The sequence below is a fragment of the Trichosurus vulpecula genome, chromosome 4 (genome assembly GCF_011100635.1).
Source record: "Trichosurus vulpecula isolate mTriVul1 chromosome 4, mTriVul1.pri, whole genome shotgun sequence".
Classification (NCBI taxonomy): domain Eukaryota; kingdom Metazoa; phylum Chordata; class Mammalia; order Diprotodontia; family Phalangeridae; genus Trichosurus; species Trichosurus vulpecula.
Window position 1 is genome coordinate 23,480,989 of NC_050576.1, and position 15,860 is coordinate 23,496,848.

Below are 15,860 nucleotides of genomic sequence, written 5' to 3' on the forward strand. Positions count from 1 at the left end.
TTATCCTTCAGAGACCAAAGTCTTTCATTTATTTATGTGTAAGGGCTTGCAAGCAGCCAAATCATCCTTTGTTCTGGTTGGGTCTTCAACTCATAAAGTGCAAACACCAAGTCAGGAAAAACAAGTTACTACATGAGGGTCAAAGTGTTAAAGACAAATTTTTCCCACACAGATGCTGGCAGGTAAAGATGTCCTAATAATGATCTGACCCTTACTAGAAGTGCACCAAAAACAAAACTGAAATCTTCTAAGTCCTCTAGCCTCTTAGAGAAAAAAATGGCAGTCAGGGGTTTTTCTTTGTAATAGCCAACTTTGAAAAATGGTCCCCACTTTCAACAATTTTAAAAAAGTCTCTTAAAAATAGATTGGTAATCCCCATCATTCACATCTCTATGGCATTTGGGGGTTTATAAAGTGTTTTCCTTAAAACAACCCTGCATGGAAAGCATTTTATACCCCCATTTTAGAGATGAGAAAACTGAAGGTCAGAGAGATGTCATACAATTAGCTGGTGTTGGAAGTAGGATCCAAACCCAGGTCTCCTCGGATTCCAAGTCCAGCAAACTTTCCTCAACATTGCATACATCTCTCAAGTGAATCATGTGCTCCACAAGGCCCCCAAGTCAGGAGGGGCTTGGTTTGTTGCTGTTTAAAATGGGTGAAATGAACATTAGTGCCTTATCACATTGATGAAATTGGAACATGTGTCGCCCCCATATCAGAAAGATAGATCTTCATAGCCATTCATTTTCAGGGTTGTTGTTTTTTTCACTAAAAAATTACTTATTAGATACACCAGCACACGTGTATAACAAAATACAAAATACAAACATGCTTTATATAAATACAACCATGTTTAGAGAACTTCACAGCTCTGGGACAACTTTACGATTACACATTCAAAACTGTGTGTACAGCCGGTAACCATGAACAGTCTGGAGAGAGTGGGTGGTAATTAATTAAGGCAGCTTCTACAGGCATTTCAAGGCTTTCAGTTTAGAAATTAGAGCAAAAGATGACTAAGGTAACATTTGAGGGTTTACTTAGGATGAATTTAAGAACAACAGCCATTTTATTCAGTTTTTCATAATCTGTGAAGACATGATCTCAAACTTTTTAACTGCAAAATGTGTAGACACTGTGTAAGACTCACTCAGACTAGCCAACCTGTCCATTATCAAAGATAATTATATATAAAAAACACACACAGGGAGCAGAGGGCTTTTATATTTCCCATGAGGATCCTCTGTACTTAGAAAGTACATTTCCAATAGCTTCTCACAACGCACCTGTGAGGTAGAAAAAGTATTCTTATCATCTGGGTTCTGCCAAAGTGGTTACTGATTGATTACAATACAATCAGCTCTTAAAATGGAGAATTCTGTCCTTAGCTCTGCTCACTAGACAATACTCCTTTCACAGACCTTAAAAGAGCTGAATTGTCTATACTAAGTCTGAAATTGGCATGCTCAAATTACTCAGGGAACTGGAGTTTTTATCATTGAGCTGATCGCCAAGTCATGTCAAAGAACAGGGAGATGCCATGTAGAAACCATAAAAGGACATAGCAAGTACTTAGGAAATGTAGTCCAGTCTTCACAGGAAAAGGCAACTGGAAATCAATTTGTCAAGAACAAATAACAAAATATTTGTGGTTATAATAAGCAAATTGGGAGAGGAAAACAAGCGGAATGATGGGTCCAGGCTGTGCTCATTCTCTAAGTCTCCATCAAAATCCCATGCCACAGCAGCACTTGTAGTTATCAACTGGACAATACTGCTCCTAGCTCAAGAACAGAAGGCACAGTTCTGAATTTCCCTGACAACAGAGGCTCTGGTTTTCCTTAAAATCCCTTGAGAATAAGGTTGGTTCCATAAGATTCTTTCCCTTTGACAATGCAAATTTAAGAAGCAACACCACTGTAAAGGTAGAAAATGCTCCCAACTGTAAAACTTTTCTTCAGTGTGTTAATTTTCTATTCTCCTTATTAAAAATATTCCTCTCCCTACTCTAATGTTTAACCAGTGCAAACTTGCCCAGCTCGAAGGATATGATGCTATATCAACCTTCTATCACTGGGCACCTGGCTTCTGAAATCTCTGCATGCACCTAAGTTTGGGTGCTATGATGTGCTTAACCAATGATTCTCGTGGCAGGAACATTGTCTAGAGAATTTTTAAAATTGTACTTCAAATTTATAGGACATGTACGTACCCTGGTTATCCAAATAACGTGAACTTCTCAAAATAATATCTCTTCAGTTGTAAACAGCACTTACACACACACACACACACACACACACCATGGACTTACCTTGTAGTGAAAGCATCCACAAGGCAAACAAAGGCTCTCAGACTGATCACAACCAACCCAGATCTATTACATCAGGCTGTGGTCGAGAAAGAATTTTAATTAAAACTCCAATTCACCTGTGGGGATGGGTCTGATACCAATTACTTCATGCTTCTATGCTTAGTAATAGCAAATGTACAGTAACTCAACATGGGAGAAAGGCTGTCCATTGTGTTAGAAACTTTTTTTCGGTGGACGGATTACAAGAACATCCAACGAGAATGAGCTAAATGTGACAATCCAAGTTGAGTGGAGTCTTGTGCACAGCAACGTAAGTTTTAGGTAACAGAAGTCACGTTGGTCTTAGGCACATATGGCACATAGAATTGATAATATTTTAATTTGTTGTACAAAATACAGCTAACCCTTATTCACTCATACCAGCTTGGAGCTAGTTATAACAGACCAGAGATGAGTGAGTTTGCCTTTGCCCTATCAATACAAGGTTTTGCCAAGATGATGAGCCCAGTAAGATCAAAGGAAAACACAGATTCTACAAAGGTGATCTCAAACTGAAATTGATGTTTGTTTCTAATTTATGGTGCATCTCTAGTGGTATTACTGCCTTATAAATCTCTGTTTCTCTACATATGCATGCATTCATACAACCATGCACACGTGCATGTACGCACACACACACATATACACACACACACACCCCTTGTGAATCCGATTATGGAATAAACTGGACAAAAGACTGCATGGCCTAAGCTTGGAGCCTAGATGGCCAATGGCCAAGGGCTCAAGATTCCTGTTCCACAAATAAGATTTCAACTCTGCATATTTATGAATGCTTGGTTTTTAAAAAGATCAATCATTCTTATTCATGATGATTCAATTATAAATTATTCTTACTAAACTGTTAATGTTCTCCCCAAGGAACTAAACCCGACACCACTGTTGGCCTTCTGCTATGTGCTATTGAAAGTATCAAAGTGTGTCTTCTTTCTCCAGTAAACAATTCCGACACAAAAAGTGCTTTCAAAACTTTAAGTGCTTGACCAAGGGAAGCTGTTGCTCCTTCCTACCTCTGACCAGCCTTCCCTGTCCTTTCATCCAAATTCAGGAGGGTTGGTTTCCTATGGCATCGACTCAGTAGATGGTGCTTTTGGGCAAAGTCTGGCTCACTGAGATGGTTCTGCCATTGGCATTCTAGAGGATTATTTTATTTATACAAGATTCAAGTATACATTTTATATACAGGTCCTAACATTATCTGTACCATACTATACATCTTCATGTTTGTCAGAGCTCTAGTGGTCACTACTATGAAGACACAGTTTTCAAGCAGGAAGGAACATTAGGGATGATCTGGTCCTGTTTCTCCCCTTTAATTTTTACAGATGAAGGAAGCCAGCACCCACCCTTCATCAATTTATTCAGCGAAGTACACAGCCCTACCCTAAGGAAAACTGCTGAAGGAAGTAAATTTCACTATGGCAAGAGATTGTCATGGGACTTATAGGAAAAGAAATGACAGACCAGATCAGGTAGGTCTTAGGTCCTAGATCGTTGCTCCTAATTAGAAAGGAAGTAATTTTGTAAAGGAAAATCCACCAATAAAAACCTCTATCTTCTTTTCTAACAAAGCATGCAGTATTAGCTGGTGAATAAAGATATAATTTCTATGGGAGCCAGGTAGTTTTAAAGGATGAATGTAAGTCATACTGGGGGGGGGGGCAGGAAATCAAATTCAAGGGCAAAAGGTGACACCCAAACATGAGATTCAGCTCATTTGGTTATCTACACTAATGGAAAATACAGATTAACTCTACGAGCTGCTGATCCAAAATCATTTACAGCAATGGAATGCCTAATGATCATTTCCTATTATATAAATCAGATCTGCTTTCCCAGATACGCTATGCCTAGGCTAATATTTAAAGTAGTTTGCATTTCCTGAGTAGAGGCTGGCTGTACAAAACAGTCACAAGGATTACATGTATCCCATGGACAATTTACACATCGATGAGTTATGACAGCATTTGACAGCCTATTGTAAGTCATCAAGTGCGGCATTTACATAGGTGTGTGTTTGTGGTTTTTGGACCAGGTCTGTGATTTCATTTGTAAAGACAGTGCCCAGTGAGGAAACTCCCTCTACCAATGCAAATTAACATCTGTTTCATGGTTTATTAGTCTCAGAGTAACCTCGGTGACTGAGACCTTAAGAGATTGGTCTAGCATTGCCCAGTCAATGAGAGTCAGGGGCAGGACCTGAACCCAGGCCTTCCTGATTCCAAGGCTGGCAATCCCCTAGCTCACGCTGCCTCCCAAAGCATTACAGAAATGCCATTTCTCTTCCATCATCATCATTGGAGAACTGTGTTTCTCGCAACCAACACCCTGATACAAAAGGACTGCTATTTGTAGTGTGCTTAAGTCACTGAACTATCTCCTTTTAGCCGGCTGAATGGAACTGGCGCTCTTCCTCATCGTATCTCCCACCTGAGAATCTCCTTATTCCTGAACCAGGATGTTAGGATTCAGGCCAATAGAGTATTCCAGATATAAACACTCAGTAACTTCTGAGGGACACATCCTCATGAACTTCCAACTCCTAAATCGTGGATAAAGTTTGACTGATTACACAAACTACTTAAGAAGGAAAAAAATTGGGGATGCCTGTTTGAACACAAGCAATCACTTGTTGGTTATTGATCAAGATAAGAGATGATTCAATTCCACACCTGAACAATATTCTCTTTGGTTAAAAGATGAAGTGTCATAAACTCTTTGAGACAAAAGAGACTTCAAAAGTCCCCTGGTCCAATCTTCACCTCAAGCATGAATCTCCTCTACATCACCCCAAGTTAGTAAGTAGCTAGCTGCCTTCGTCTTGAAGACCTCGAAGGTCACGAGGAAGTCAGCAGTTCCACAGATAGATGAAATTCCAGTAACTGTGAAACTATATTAATTCTTTAGTCCAGCAATTGCTCAAGACAAACATTTGTCTATGATACTAAGATTCTGTGATAAAATCAGTTGAACATGATTTAGGAGAGGATCACCTCTAATGAAAAAGGGAAACCAAGACTGGACCAAGCTCTAATTCAGTCTTTGCTACTCCAAAAGTCTTATTGTTATCATCTGGGACAGTGATGGTCTTAGAGTACCAGTCATATTGGCATTTTAACAATGAGGTGAAGGCTTAGACTGCTGGATATACAGCTTCTGCTATTAAACTCTAGTCTAGTAGCCATCAGGACTCAGAATTAGGATGCCTCAGATTGACTGCTCCTGCCCCAGACTGACTGCCACAAAAAGCAGCTATAAGAAGGACTAAAGAATCATATGGGTAAAACGGAATCGTATTCCCCACAGAAGTAAGTAGGTGAGGCTGATGACCTCTGGCTCTCCCTCTTCCCTACGATGTGGGCAACAGAATGACTTCCATGAATCCTACTATGAGTGACAACTCCAAGACGTTATTCCTACCAGTGAGATTACTATATTCACTAGGCTTCCCATTGGATGGTCTCATCTTAAATGAATGGATTACTGCTATGTCCATAAGACTTAGAACAATTGCCCCAAGATTTGTAGGGTACAGGAATTAAACCCAGAAGGGCCCTTAGTAAGCAAATCCCTTTGAGGTTCAGGGCTTTGCCTGAGAAGATTGTGCAAGGAGTAAGTCGAGGATCTGGGATTTAGACCTCAGTTCTTGAAACCTAAGTACAGTGCTGTTCCTAGTGCTTGGAGTACCTTAAAACAGCAGATCTTTCATGATTAGGTATATAAGTGAAAAAAATGAGATGTTCATAAATATTCAGAAAGTGCTAAAAACAACATTAATACTCATTTTTAAAGTCAATTTTATGTGAACGAATTTGGTCAAAATCTGGATTAACAAGTACACTATACTCCTGATATGACTGTAGTGATGTCTCTCGTGACTGGAACACTTCTCCTCCTCACCTCCACCTCTTCAAATCCCTCATTTTCTTCCCAACTTCCTCCCAGTCCATCTCCAAGCTCAGCCCTTTCCTGACATCCCCGCCCCATCTGCCACAGCCTCTTGTCACAGCCACTGCAACACCTGGCACTTACTTGGCATGGATTCTGTCTTCCCTTGTACGTGCACAGGCTACTTCCCAGTGTGAGCTCCTGCTGTTGATTTCTCCCTGGATTGCCAGTGCCTCAGAGGCTGGCTCCTAACATGGTTCACTAAAGGCCTGGTCACTGGGGGCTGATTCACTCTATTTTTGTAGGTTTCCACATTCAGAACTCCTTCGGGCTTTGACTCTTAGTTGGGTTAACTTCTCATTCTAGTATTTTACAGCCACCAGGCTCATCCCTGCAGCAATGAGTTGGAAATATGGCAACCTTTCCTCCTAAAAGCAAATTTGTCCATTTAGAATTTGAAATGTGTAGGGGCAGGAAAGAGCCCCCTCTGGCAAGTAAAGCCTGAATCATGCCCAGCAACCATTGAATGCTTGGAGCAGAAAAAAATTATACTAAGTTGCCACTAGATGGCAATCTTTCCAGTAGCTCTCTACCAAAATAATTATAAAAACAGTAGTAATAACAATATTGTTCACTTTTGCATTAAAAAAAATATTTGCAATCTAAAAATCAAACTATTTACAAAATCTTTAAAGCATTTTTGAAAGTCCTACAAAACAACGCTGTATTGTTAACCCATAACAATCCCTGACTTGGCTAATACTTCGGGATAAATATACGCACCATTCTTGTAATGGGAAAATGATAGCAAACCCTCATTTGGTTCTTGGCAGAAGAGGCAAGACATTAGACAAACATCAGCCCTAAAAGCAAGGCCATGTTTCATTTCGCTGCAGGATGCTTTATAGGATTGTATCTTGGATGAGTCAGGTGAAAGATGAAAAAGTCAGTATTTAGAGGGAAGCGCTGAAGAAAAAGAAATTAAAAATAGATACCCGTCCATGTGAACTAGAGAAAGAAATGAAAATTGTTTTCTTACTTAGAAAGGGAAAGTGAAAACCCCAATGAAATACACATAGACACGTATGTGTGTGTACATATATCTACATCTGATAGGGATAGAGAGCTGTAATGATAGGACAAAACGTAGCGAAAGTCTCCCTTCCCTATCAAGTCCACAGTGAAGGTCCCAGCCCATCAAGCGTTGGAAGTCCTCCTTTCCATAAGGTGGGAATCATTTTTTCAAATTAAAAGGATAGTAACCAAGATACAGAACAAATTAAGATCTTCAGAAAGATCTGAAAGCTCAGTCCAGTATCGAGGAGAGATGAAATAATGAGCAAAAGTACGGTGGGGAGGAAGAGAAAGAAATCCAGCTTCAAAGAAAGGGCTGACTCAATGGAATTCAGAGGTTCCCTAATGCGGCCCAACGTGTGACCAGAGGGGAGCATTCTCTTTTAAGGTGGGTGTGCTCTCTCATTTAAGGGTCTATTTCACCATTATTAAAGAACGGTAAAAGAAGAAATAAAGCAAAGGCCAATTTATACGGAGGAAGGTGAATGAGGTTTCAAAGTCATGCTGTGAAACTTGGAAGAAAGGCCTAAAAGGCAAAATGGCGATAATTCTAAGCATTCCCTACAGTCCTTGAAAATTTAAAATAAAAGTTTCCAAGATGAAATCCCTGCTCTGGAAAGTTAGACATTAACAACCCTGAGGTGGGTGTGCAAAGGTGATCAAAGGACCTCTTCAAATACAGTGACTTCCCTGGAACAGCAGTAACCTGCCACGCTGCCTGGCAGGAGATTTGTCTAGATCAGGAGAATCTTGACCCTGAAATTCTTTGGCTAGCTCTCTCCTTTCAAAGTCTCAATACCAGACTAACGACTGCTGGACAAATTATAAAAACAAAGTCTTGTTGGACTCGGCATACATCTTTACATACAGTAGGTGCTCAATAAGAACTTATTACAGTAAACTGAAGATAAGTAGGAGGGCTCAAAACACCTCACCACCTAGCAAGAGTTGTGCAGTCACTCTGATGTACCCATATCAAAGACTACAATGAAATGATGCTGCGAAATCCCCACAAATAAGGCTACATCTTCAGAAGGATGTTATCAATCAACTTACACGTGAATTCACTACTTAAAAACCACAATCACTTTCATTCCTATTTACCTATCAAATATATCCCCTATGTGAATTTACCATGAGCAAAATAGATAAAATGACAATCTACTCAATGATCGATGTGGCAATGGGTGTCCCTAGGGGCTACAACGTCCAGTTTGTATTGTGGTGTACAAGCTATCCAGAATAGGAGATAGTAATTTAAAGAGACAAATTCGATTCTCACAGTGCAATAACACAAGGACAGAGACCGGGGAAGAATGATCATCAACGGGCTAACGTGGTAATCAGACTGGCGCACATTTCAAAAAAATCCATGGTGTGGCTGCCCAGGCGAGGAGTTACGGAAGGCACGCTCCCTGTCCAGGAGCCGGTCAGGGATCCACTGAGAGAATGACAGTCGGCTGTGGTGGAATCGAAACTCAGCCTCGGTCTGTGTAAGCCAGCAGCAGAACATGAACGTTGAGGCGTTGAAGAACCAGACTTCTGCTCCGTGACATCATCTTAAATGTACAAATAAACAGAAATGATCATGAGACACGTCATTCTTAGGGTCCTTTCCTGAGGAAGAGGAAAAATCAAGACAGTAAGTGAATAAATTCATCAGAAAAGATGCCACTCTAAATTGTTGGAATTTCTATACGTTATGAGAATTCACAAATATAGACCGTGTGTGGAAGGGGCACATTAAATGGGAACATGATCCATTCACTTCCCCTGGGTCTTATTCCCTCTCATTCCTGCTCTTTGTGGCTAAACTCCTTGGGAAGGTCAGCTGCGATAGCTGCCTCTCCTTTTTCCTCTCGCTCTCATCTTAGCTCATTAAAGTCTGGCTTCTGACCTTATCATTTACTTGGAATTGCTCTTTCCAGAATGACTAATGACCCCTTACTTGCCACATCTCACTTCTCCATTTTCCTCCTCCTTGACCTCTCTGCAGCCTTTGATATTCTGATGCCTTTCTTCTCCTTGATACACTCTTCTCCCTAGAATCTTGTGGGACTAGTCTCTCTCGGTTTTCCTCCTACGTGTCTGACCACTCCTTCTTAGTCTCCTCTGCTGGCTCTTCATTCAGGCCATTCCAGCTAACAGTGGGGGTCGCCCAAAGCTCTGTCTTGGGTCCTCTTCTCACTCTCTACTATTTCACTTGGGTGATGTCATCAGCTCTCATGGTTTCAATTACCATCTAGGTGCTGAAGACTCTTAGATCTGTTTGTCCAGTCAAATCCTCTCTGTTGACCTCCAGACTAGGATCTCCAACTGCTTGTTAGACATCACAAACTAGATGTCCCATAGACATCTTAAACTCAACATGCCCAGAACTGAACTCATCTTTCCCCCTAAAGCATTCCATCTTGCTAGCTTCCCCATTACTGTAAAGGGTACATGTCACTGTCCAGACAGTCCCTTGGCTGTCTGGTTGTAACCTCAGTGTCATCCTCCATTTCTTCTTCTCTCATCTCCCATACCCAATCAGTGGTCAAACCCCATTGTTTCTGTCTTCATAAAACTCTTTTAATATGACCCCCCTCTCTTCTCTGACCCTGCCACCATGCTGGTGCAGGCCCTCAAACACCCTGCAGGTTGGTCTCCCCCACATCATGCCTCTCTATACTCCAATCCATGCTTCATTCAGCCTCAAACTGATCTCCTTAAGCATAGGTTTGACCACATCACACCACACCCATTCAATAACTCTGGTGGCTCTCTATTCCCTCGATGATCAAATATACCATCCTCCACTCAACTTTAAAGCCTTTCACAACATGGCCCCGTTCTACATTTCTGGTCTTCTCATACCTTGCTCACCGCCACGTACTCTGCAATCCTGTCTCCCTGCTGCTCCTCAAATATAAAATATCTCTTGACTTTTCCCTCCTGCCTCAATGTTCTCCCTCCAACTCCATGCCTCCTGGCTTCCTTTAAGTCTCAGCTAAAGTCCCACTATTTACAAAAAAATCTTTCCAAGTCCTCCTTAATCTTAATTTCTTCCCCCAAGACTTACCCAATTTATTGTGTATATATCTTGTTTGTACAAAGTTGTTTACATGTTGTCTTCTCCATTAGACTGTGAGGTCCCTGAGAGCAGGGACTGGGATTGTGTTGGGGTTTTGCCTTTCTTTGTATCCTCAGAAGGTGCTTAATAAACGTGCACTACTTTGACTTGAAACAGCTCTGGCCTTGGAGTTAGGAGAGCTCAAGTCCCATTCCCACAATTAGTAATGGTTGCTATTATCAGCAAACCACTTAACTTCACTAAAGTTAAGATTCCTCACATGAAAAAGGACTATAATGTAGTACTACTGTGAGGATTGTATGAGTCAATGTTCACAGGAAAAAACAGACCAGCTAGGACAATGATGGTGATGATTTAAAATCTCTTACCATTCAGGGCATTGCAATGATCCAGGTAAAAGGTGATGAGGGTCTGTTTGAGTAGTGAGAAGGGAATAGATAAAAGAGATGTTGTAGAGGTGGGTGTGGCAAGATTGGGCAAATGATCAGGTATGTGAGCAGTCAATGCTAAGGATGCAAATCTGGGAGATGAGAAGGATGATCCTACTACCTTTGACCAAAATAGGGAAGGGTGGAAGAGAGCTATGCTTAGTGGGAAAGGTGATAAACTTGGTAAAGCCACAGAATACAAACTGAACTCACAAATGTCATCTTATTTTCTAATGATAAAGGTAAAAAAAAACAAAAGAACCATAAAAAGACCCATTTACAATAAGAAAAGTCATCCACTGTTTGAGATTGAGCCTGGCTAGGAACACAAAGGATCCATAGAAGTAAAAGCATAAAACTTGAATGACCTTTAAATGGAGGGTCATTAGCTGCCCAAGGTAGTTCTATTTTATATAGTAAGAACCACAATACTCCCCAAAGCAATGTCTCTATTTAATGTAACGTCAACCAAATATCAAGAGATTTCTTTTTAAACCTAGATAAAATCATAATGACGTATTTATGATAAAACAAGTTGGTAGGAATATTAAGGAACACAATGAATGTAAAAGCTGATGAAACAGGGTCTAACATCTACCAGGAACGGGGAACCTCTGGCCTCTAGGTCGTCAAGTTCGGCCCTTTGACTGAATTCAAACTTCCCAAAACAAATCCCCTTAATAAAATTATTTGTTCTGTAAAACTTGAACTCCATCAAAAGACCACACCCAAGGACCTAGAAGGCCACATGTGGCCTCAAGGCCCCAGGTTCCCCACCCCTGGCTAGTCTGTTCCCAAACTTTAAAACATATCACAAAGCGGTATAAGCAAAATTAACTGGAACTGGACAACGAAATCAAGTAATTAATAGAATAGAATGCATAGATGCCATCCCAATATAGAACAATAACAACAACAAAAGATTAGTGTTTGATAAACTTTTAGAAAATGAAAACTACAGAAAGGATCCATCATTAAAGAAATGTAGGTAATTTGGCAAGAACGGCCAGTAGGGTCATAAGAAAATTTAGAGCTGAAAGGGCGAGTCTTTGTTATCTCGGCCCTGCCATCACTTTGCAGACGTGGAATTAAAGGTAAATGATTTGGCCTAGGTCTGGCAGCAGGGCTGGGGTTCAAACTCAGAGCCTCTGTTCTAAGTCTGCCATCTTTTCCACTCTGCCTACTGCATGCTTCCAAAGGGACTGGGGCTCAAATTATACATTATCTATAGAAGCTAAGTAAGCAAGCATTAAGCACTTACTATGTGCCAGGCATTGTGCTAAGCATTAAGGATACAGATAAAGGCAATAAACAGTCCCTGCTCTCAAAGAGTTCACAGTATAATGAGTGAGACAACATACAAGCAACCATGTGAAAACAAGCTAGGTACCGGATGAATTAGTGGTAACTTCAGAGGGAATGCACAAAGATTAAGAAGGGCCCAGAAAGGCTTCTGGCAAAAGGTAGAACTTGGGCTGAGACTTAAGGAAGCCAGGAGGGAGAGAGTTCTGGGTGTGGGAGAGCTACTAAAAAAAACGCCCAGGATGGAGATGGAGTGTCTTAAACCCAATGAGGAAGCTGGATCACAGGGCACAGGGGAAGAGGGAAGAGAGGCATAAAAAAACTGAAAAGGTAGGAAGGGGCCAGTTGATGAAAGGCTCCAGAAACCAAACCAAAGATTTTGTATTTGACCCTAGAGCCACTGGCGTTGACTGACCAGGGAAGGGACATGATCAGACTAGTGTTTAAGGAAGATCAGTTTGACAGCCAAGTAAAGAAGGCTTGGGAGCAGATGAATCAAGCAGTCGGGGATCTCAACAGTCCAGGCATGAGGTGCCAAGGACTGCACCAGAATGTCAGAGAAGAGAAGGCAGCACATGGGAGAGCTATTACAAAGGTAGGAACAATAGGATTCGCCAACGGATTGGCTACTAGGGCTAAAAAAGAGGACAAATTAGACAGCAACATCTATGCTGAGAACCCAGGTAAGTGGGAGAATGGAGATGCCCTTGACAGTAATTGGAAGGTGAATGCACTCTAGAAAAAAATGAAAGAAAATAGAATGACCATTTATCTCAACTATAGGGGGAAGTTCTGTTTTTTTCATGCCAACAAACAGAAGGAATTATGGGGGACAAGACAGGGTGTGTTTGAATATGTTAAAAGATATATATACAGCAATATAATTAAAACTAAAAAGAAAAATGAGTATTTTAACATCTAAAATATATTACCTTTTTTTAAATGACAACTCAATGAGAATGTTTTGCTCATCAAAAAGATAAATATTTTAAGTTAATATTTTTAAAAGTTAAGAAACATAAACTGTAAATGATAATTGGGAAAAATGTATAACCTCCCTAATAACCAAAAAGAACTAAACTAAAGCATGTTTGAATTATTACCCATTGGAATGGCAAAAAAATAACTAAAATCAAGGAAATTCCACGCTAGTAGGCAGCTAGGAAAATTGGTATAGTCCTTCATTGCTCGTTAGTTGTTCCCCAAACATTTATTCAACACCTACTATGTGGAATGTCAAACATACAATCTTTCGCTGCATGTAAGTACGTAGGAAGAGTACTGGAAATAATCATACCCTTTGACTCAGTAATTCCACTGCTGGGAAAACAGAAAGACTTACCAAGAACAAAAAGAGAGCTCAGTAGTCACGTATCTACATCACCTCATTATACCTGATTGCAACAGAGCTAGAAGTGATCCAAATACCCAGCAACGTCAGGAAAGTTCAGTAAGTCGTGGTACATTAACACAATGGAGTACTACCATTCAATTAAGACCAACAAGTATGAAGGTAACCCTCCCAAAAAACCTACAGAAAAACCTCTAGGAAATACTATAAAGTGGGGGGAAAGCAGGACCAAGAAAACCAAAATATTACATTCCATCATAAATCACAATTTATCATTGCAAGCATAAAAGGAAAAGTCAATGGAATGGCTAAAGAATCTCAACATAGATTTTGAAGGAATAAAATGCTATAATAATAAGAACAACAGCCAGCCTTTATACGGCATTTACTGCGTGCCGGACACTGTGGTCAGCGCTGTATAATCATTACCTCATTCTGTCCTCACAGTAACCCTTGGAGGCACGTGCTAATTATTGTCCCCATTTTTTATACTAAAAGAAACTGGGGCAAATAGGAGTTAAATGACCTGCCCACGGTCACACAGCTAGTGAAGTGTCTGAAGCCAGATTTGAATTCAGGTCTTCCTGACTTTGGGCCCAATGTTCTATCCTCTGCACCACCTAGCTGTCCCTACAATACTTTATATAAAGAAGTTCATTAAATTGTGAATATTTACTAACCACCTTTAATTCAAACTGAAATTCAATAAAGTTTCAGATAAAACATTTATTTTTTAAATTAGAAAGATGAAAGAGAAGGAACCAGGAGGAAAACTGTGATTCCATGCCTAATTTTGGCCAATGAGAAGTAACCAGTATCTGCTCTGGAAATGACGGGAGGCTGTGCACATGTGGTCTGTGGAGCCCTCCATGGTGCCTCTGGGCTTCCTATCCCTGGAAGACTACCCTCTCCAGCCTGCCCCATCATCTGAGTCATGAGCTCCTCTGAAACCTCCATCTGAACAGAGGGCCTGGCTGGCCACATCCCTTCAAGGCCCAGTCTGGCCATGTCTTCTCCCAAGAAAATGTAAATTTCTGAGGACAGGAACTGTCCCTCTTTTTGATTGTATCTGTATTCCTCACACTTAGAACAGTGCTTGGCACTTAGTAAGAGCTCAATAAATGCTTTATCCTGTCAGTCAGTCAAGAAGCATTTAGTAAACACCACCTTTTGTGCCAGGCACCACAAAGGCTGGAGAAACAAAGAAAATCAAAAAGACAATCTCTGCTCTCAGAACTCCTAGCCTAAGGGAGGGAGACAACACGTACCACCAAGCACAAGCAAGATGCAGACAGGACAAACTAGAGATAATCAGCAGAATGGAGCCACTAGCAATGAGGAGGACCGAGAAGGGTTTCTTGGGATTTGAGTCGAGATGAGGAAGGAGAGAGTTCCAGGCCTGTGTCTAGGACATATACAGAGAAGAAAGCTGAACAGATCCTGATAATGTGCCTACATTTGGGAATGACTCAGATTCTACGGAGTAAATTGGCTCAAAGGGGATGCATTCAAGAATGAAATTCCACTGACCAACATAAATTCTTCCCCGAAGTAAGAAAAATATCAGCTGTCTAAAGATTCTGGTATGAATGCACTGAAAACACATGGACCAAGCAGGTTTTTAAAAGGCATGCACAAAAGATTGAAGAAAGGGTAAGGAATTGAGAGTAATTACATGAGGAGCAGGATCCTATCAGAATGCCAGAAGCCCTAAGCTCAGAATGAGCTGAAATGTATGAGAAATGCCAAAAATAAAAAGGACTCTTTGTAGCAGAAGATCAAAGAGGGACTAGGACTATTATTCTGTGTGGATGGGATGATGCTAATGGTCAAGCTAGAAAGAAGAACTATTCAACTTTAATTTGGCTTCTGCTTTTCCACCAAAGAAAATGATCTGAATACTGGTAGATGGGGAGGGCAGGTGGGGGGGGAATGGTCAACAGGGATCTAGAACCCAAGATAAGTAAGGATATGAGGATATGGTAAGAGAATACCACCTTTTTTACCCTCAATGATGTTGACTCAGTAGGTGTGGACAAACCATATTCCTTGGTACCAAAAGAACTTGAAGCTGTGATGGCTGAGTTTCTGCAAATGATCTTTGAAAAATCATGAAGAAAGCACCAAGTGATACAGGCTAGCATGCTAATGCTGAAAAGGGGAAGAAGGCAGATTCTTCGGCCATAGGCTGAGGAATTTGAATTTGATTCCTGGAGAAATTTGAGATCGAGCACTAGAGAGAGTTAGTGAGTAGCTAGAAAGGAAATCAAGGACTGCAATAAACTAGCAAGGGTTTATGACAAAGCAATGCCATTTGCTTTTCTGATTGGGTCACAGTAGCGGTAGAGGAGGAGAATGCTATGGAGAGCTTAC

General features: G+C 40.7%; 1 protein-coding gene across 1 annotated transcript in view; it reads right to left on the reverse strand.

The window, feature by feature from the left end:
* Nucleotides 1–15,860, reverse strand: part of PRKAA2 (protein kinase AMP-activated catalytic subunit alpha 2) — a 71,940-nt gene continuing 56,080 nt past the window's right edge. Inside the window, exon 9 of the mRNA XM_036754133.1 lies at nucleotides 1–8,892. Coding sequence (XP_036610028.1) covers nucleotides 8,657–8,892 — 236 coding nt within the window. The 3' untranslated portion in view covers nucleotides 1–8,656. The remainder of the gene's footprint in view (nucleotides 8,893–15,860) is intronic.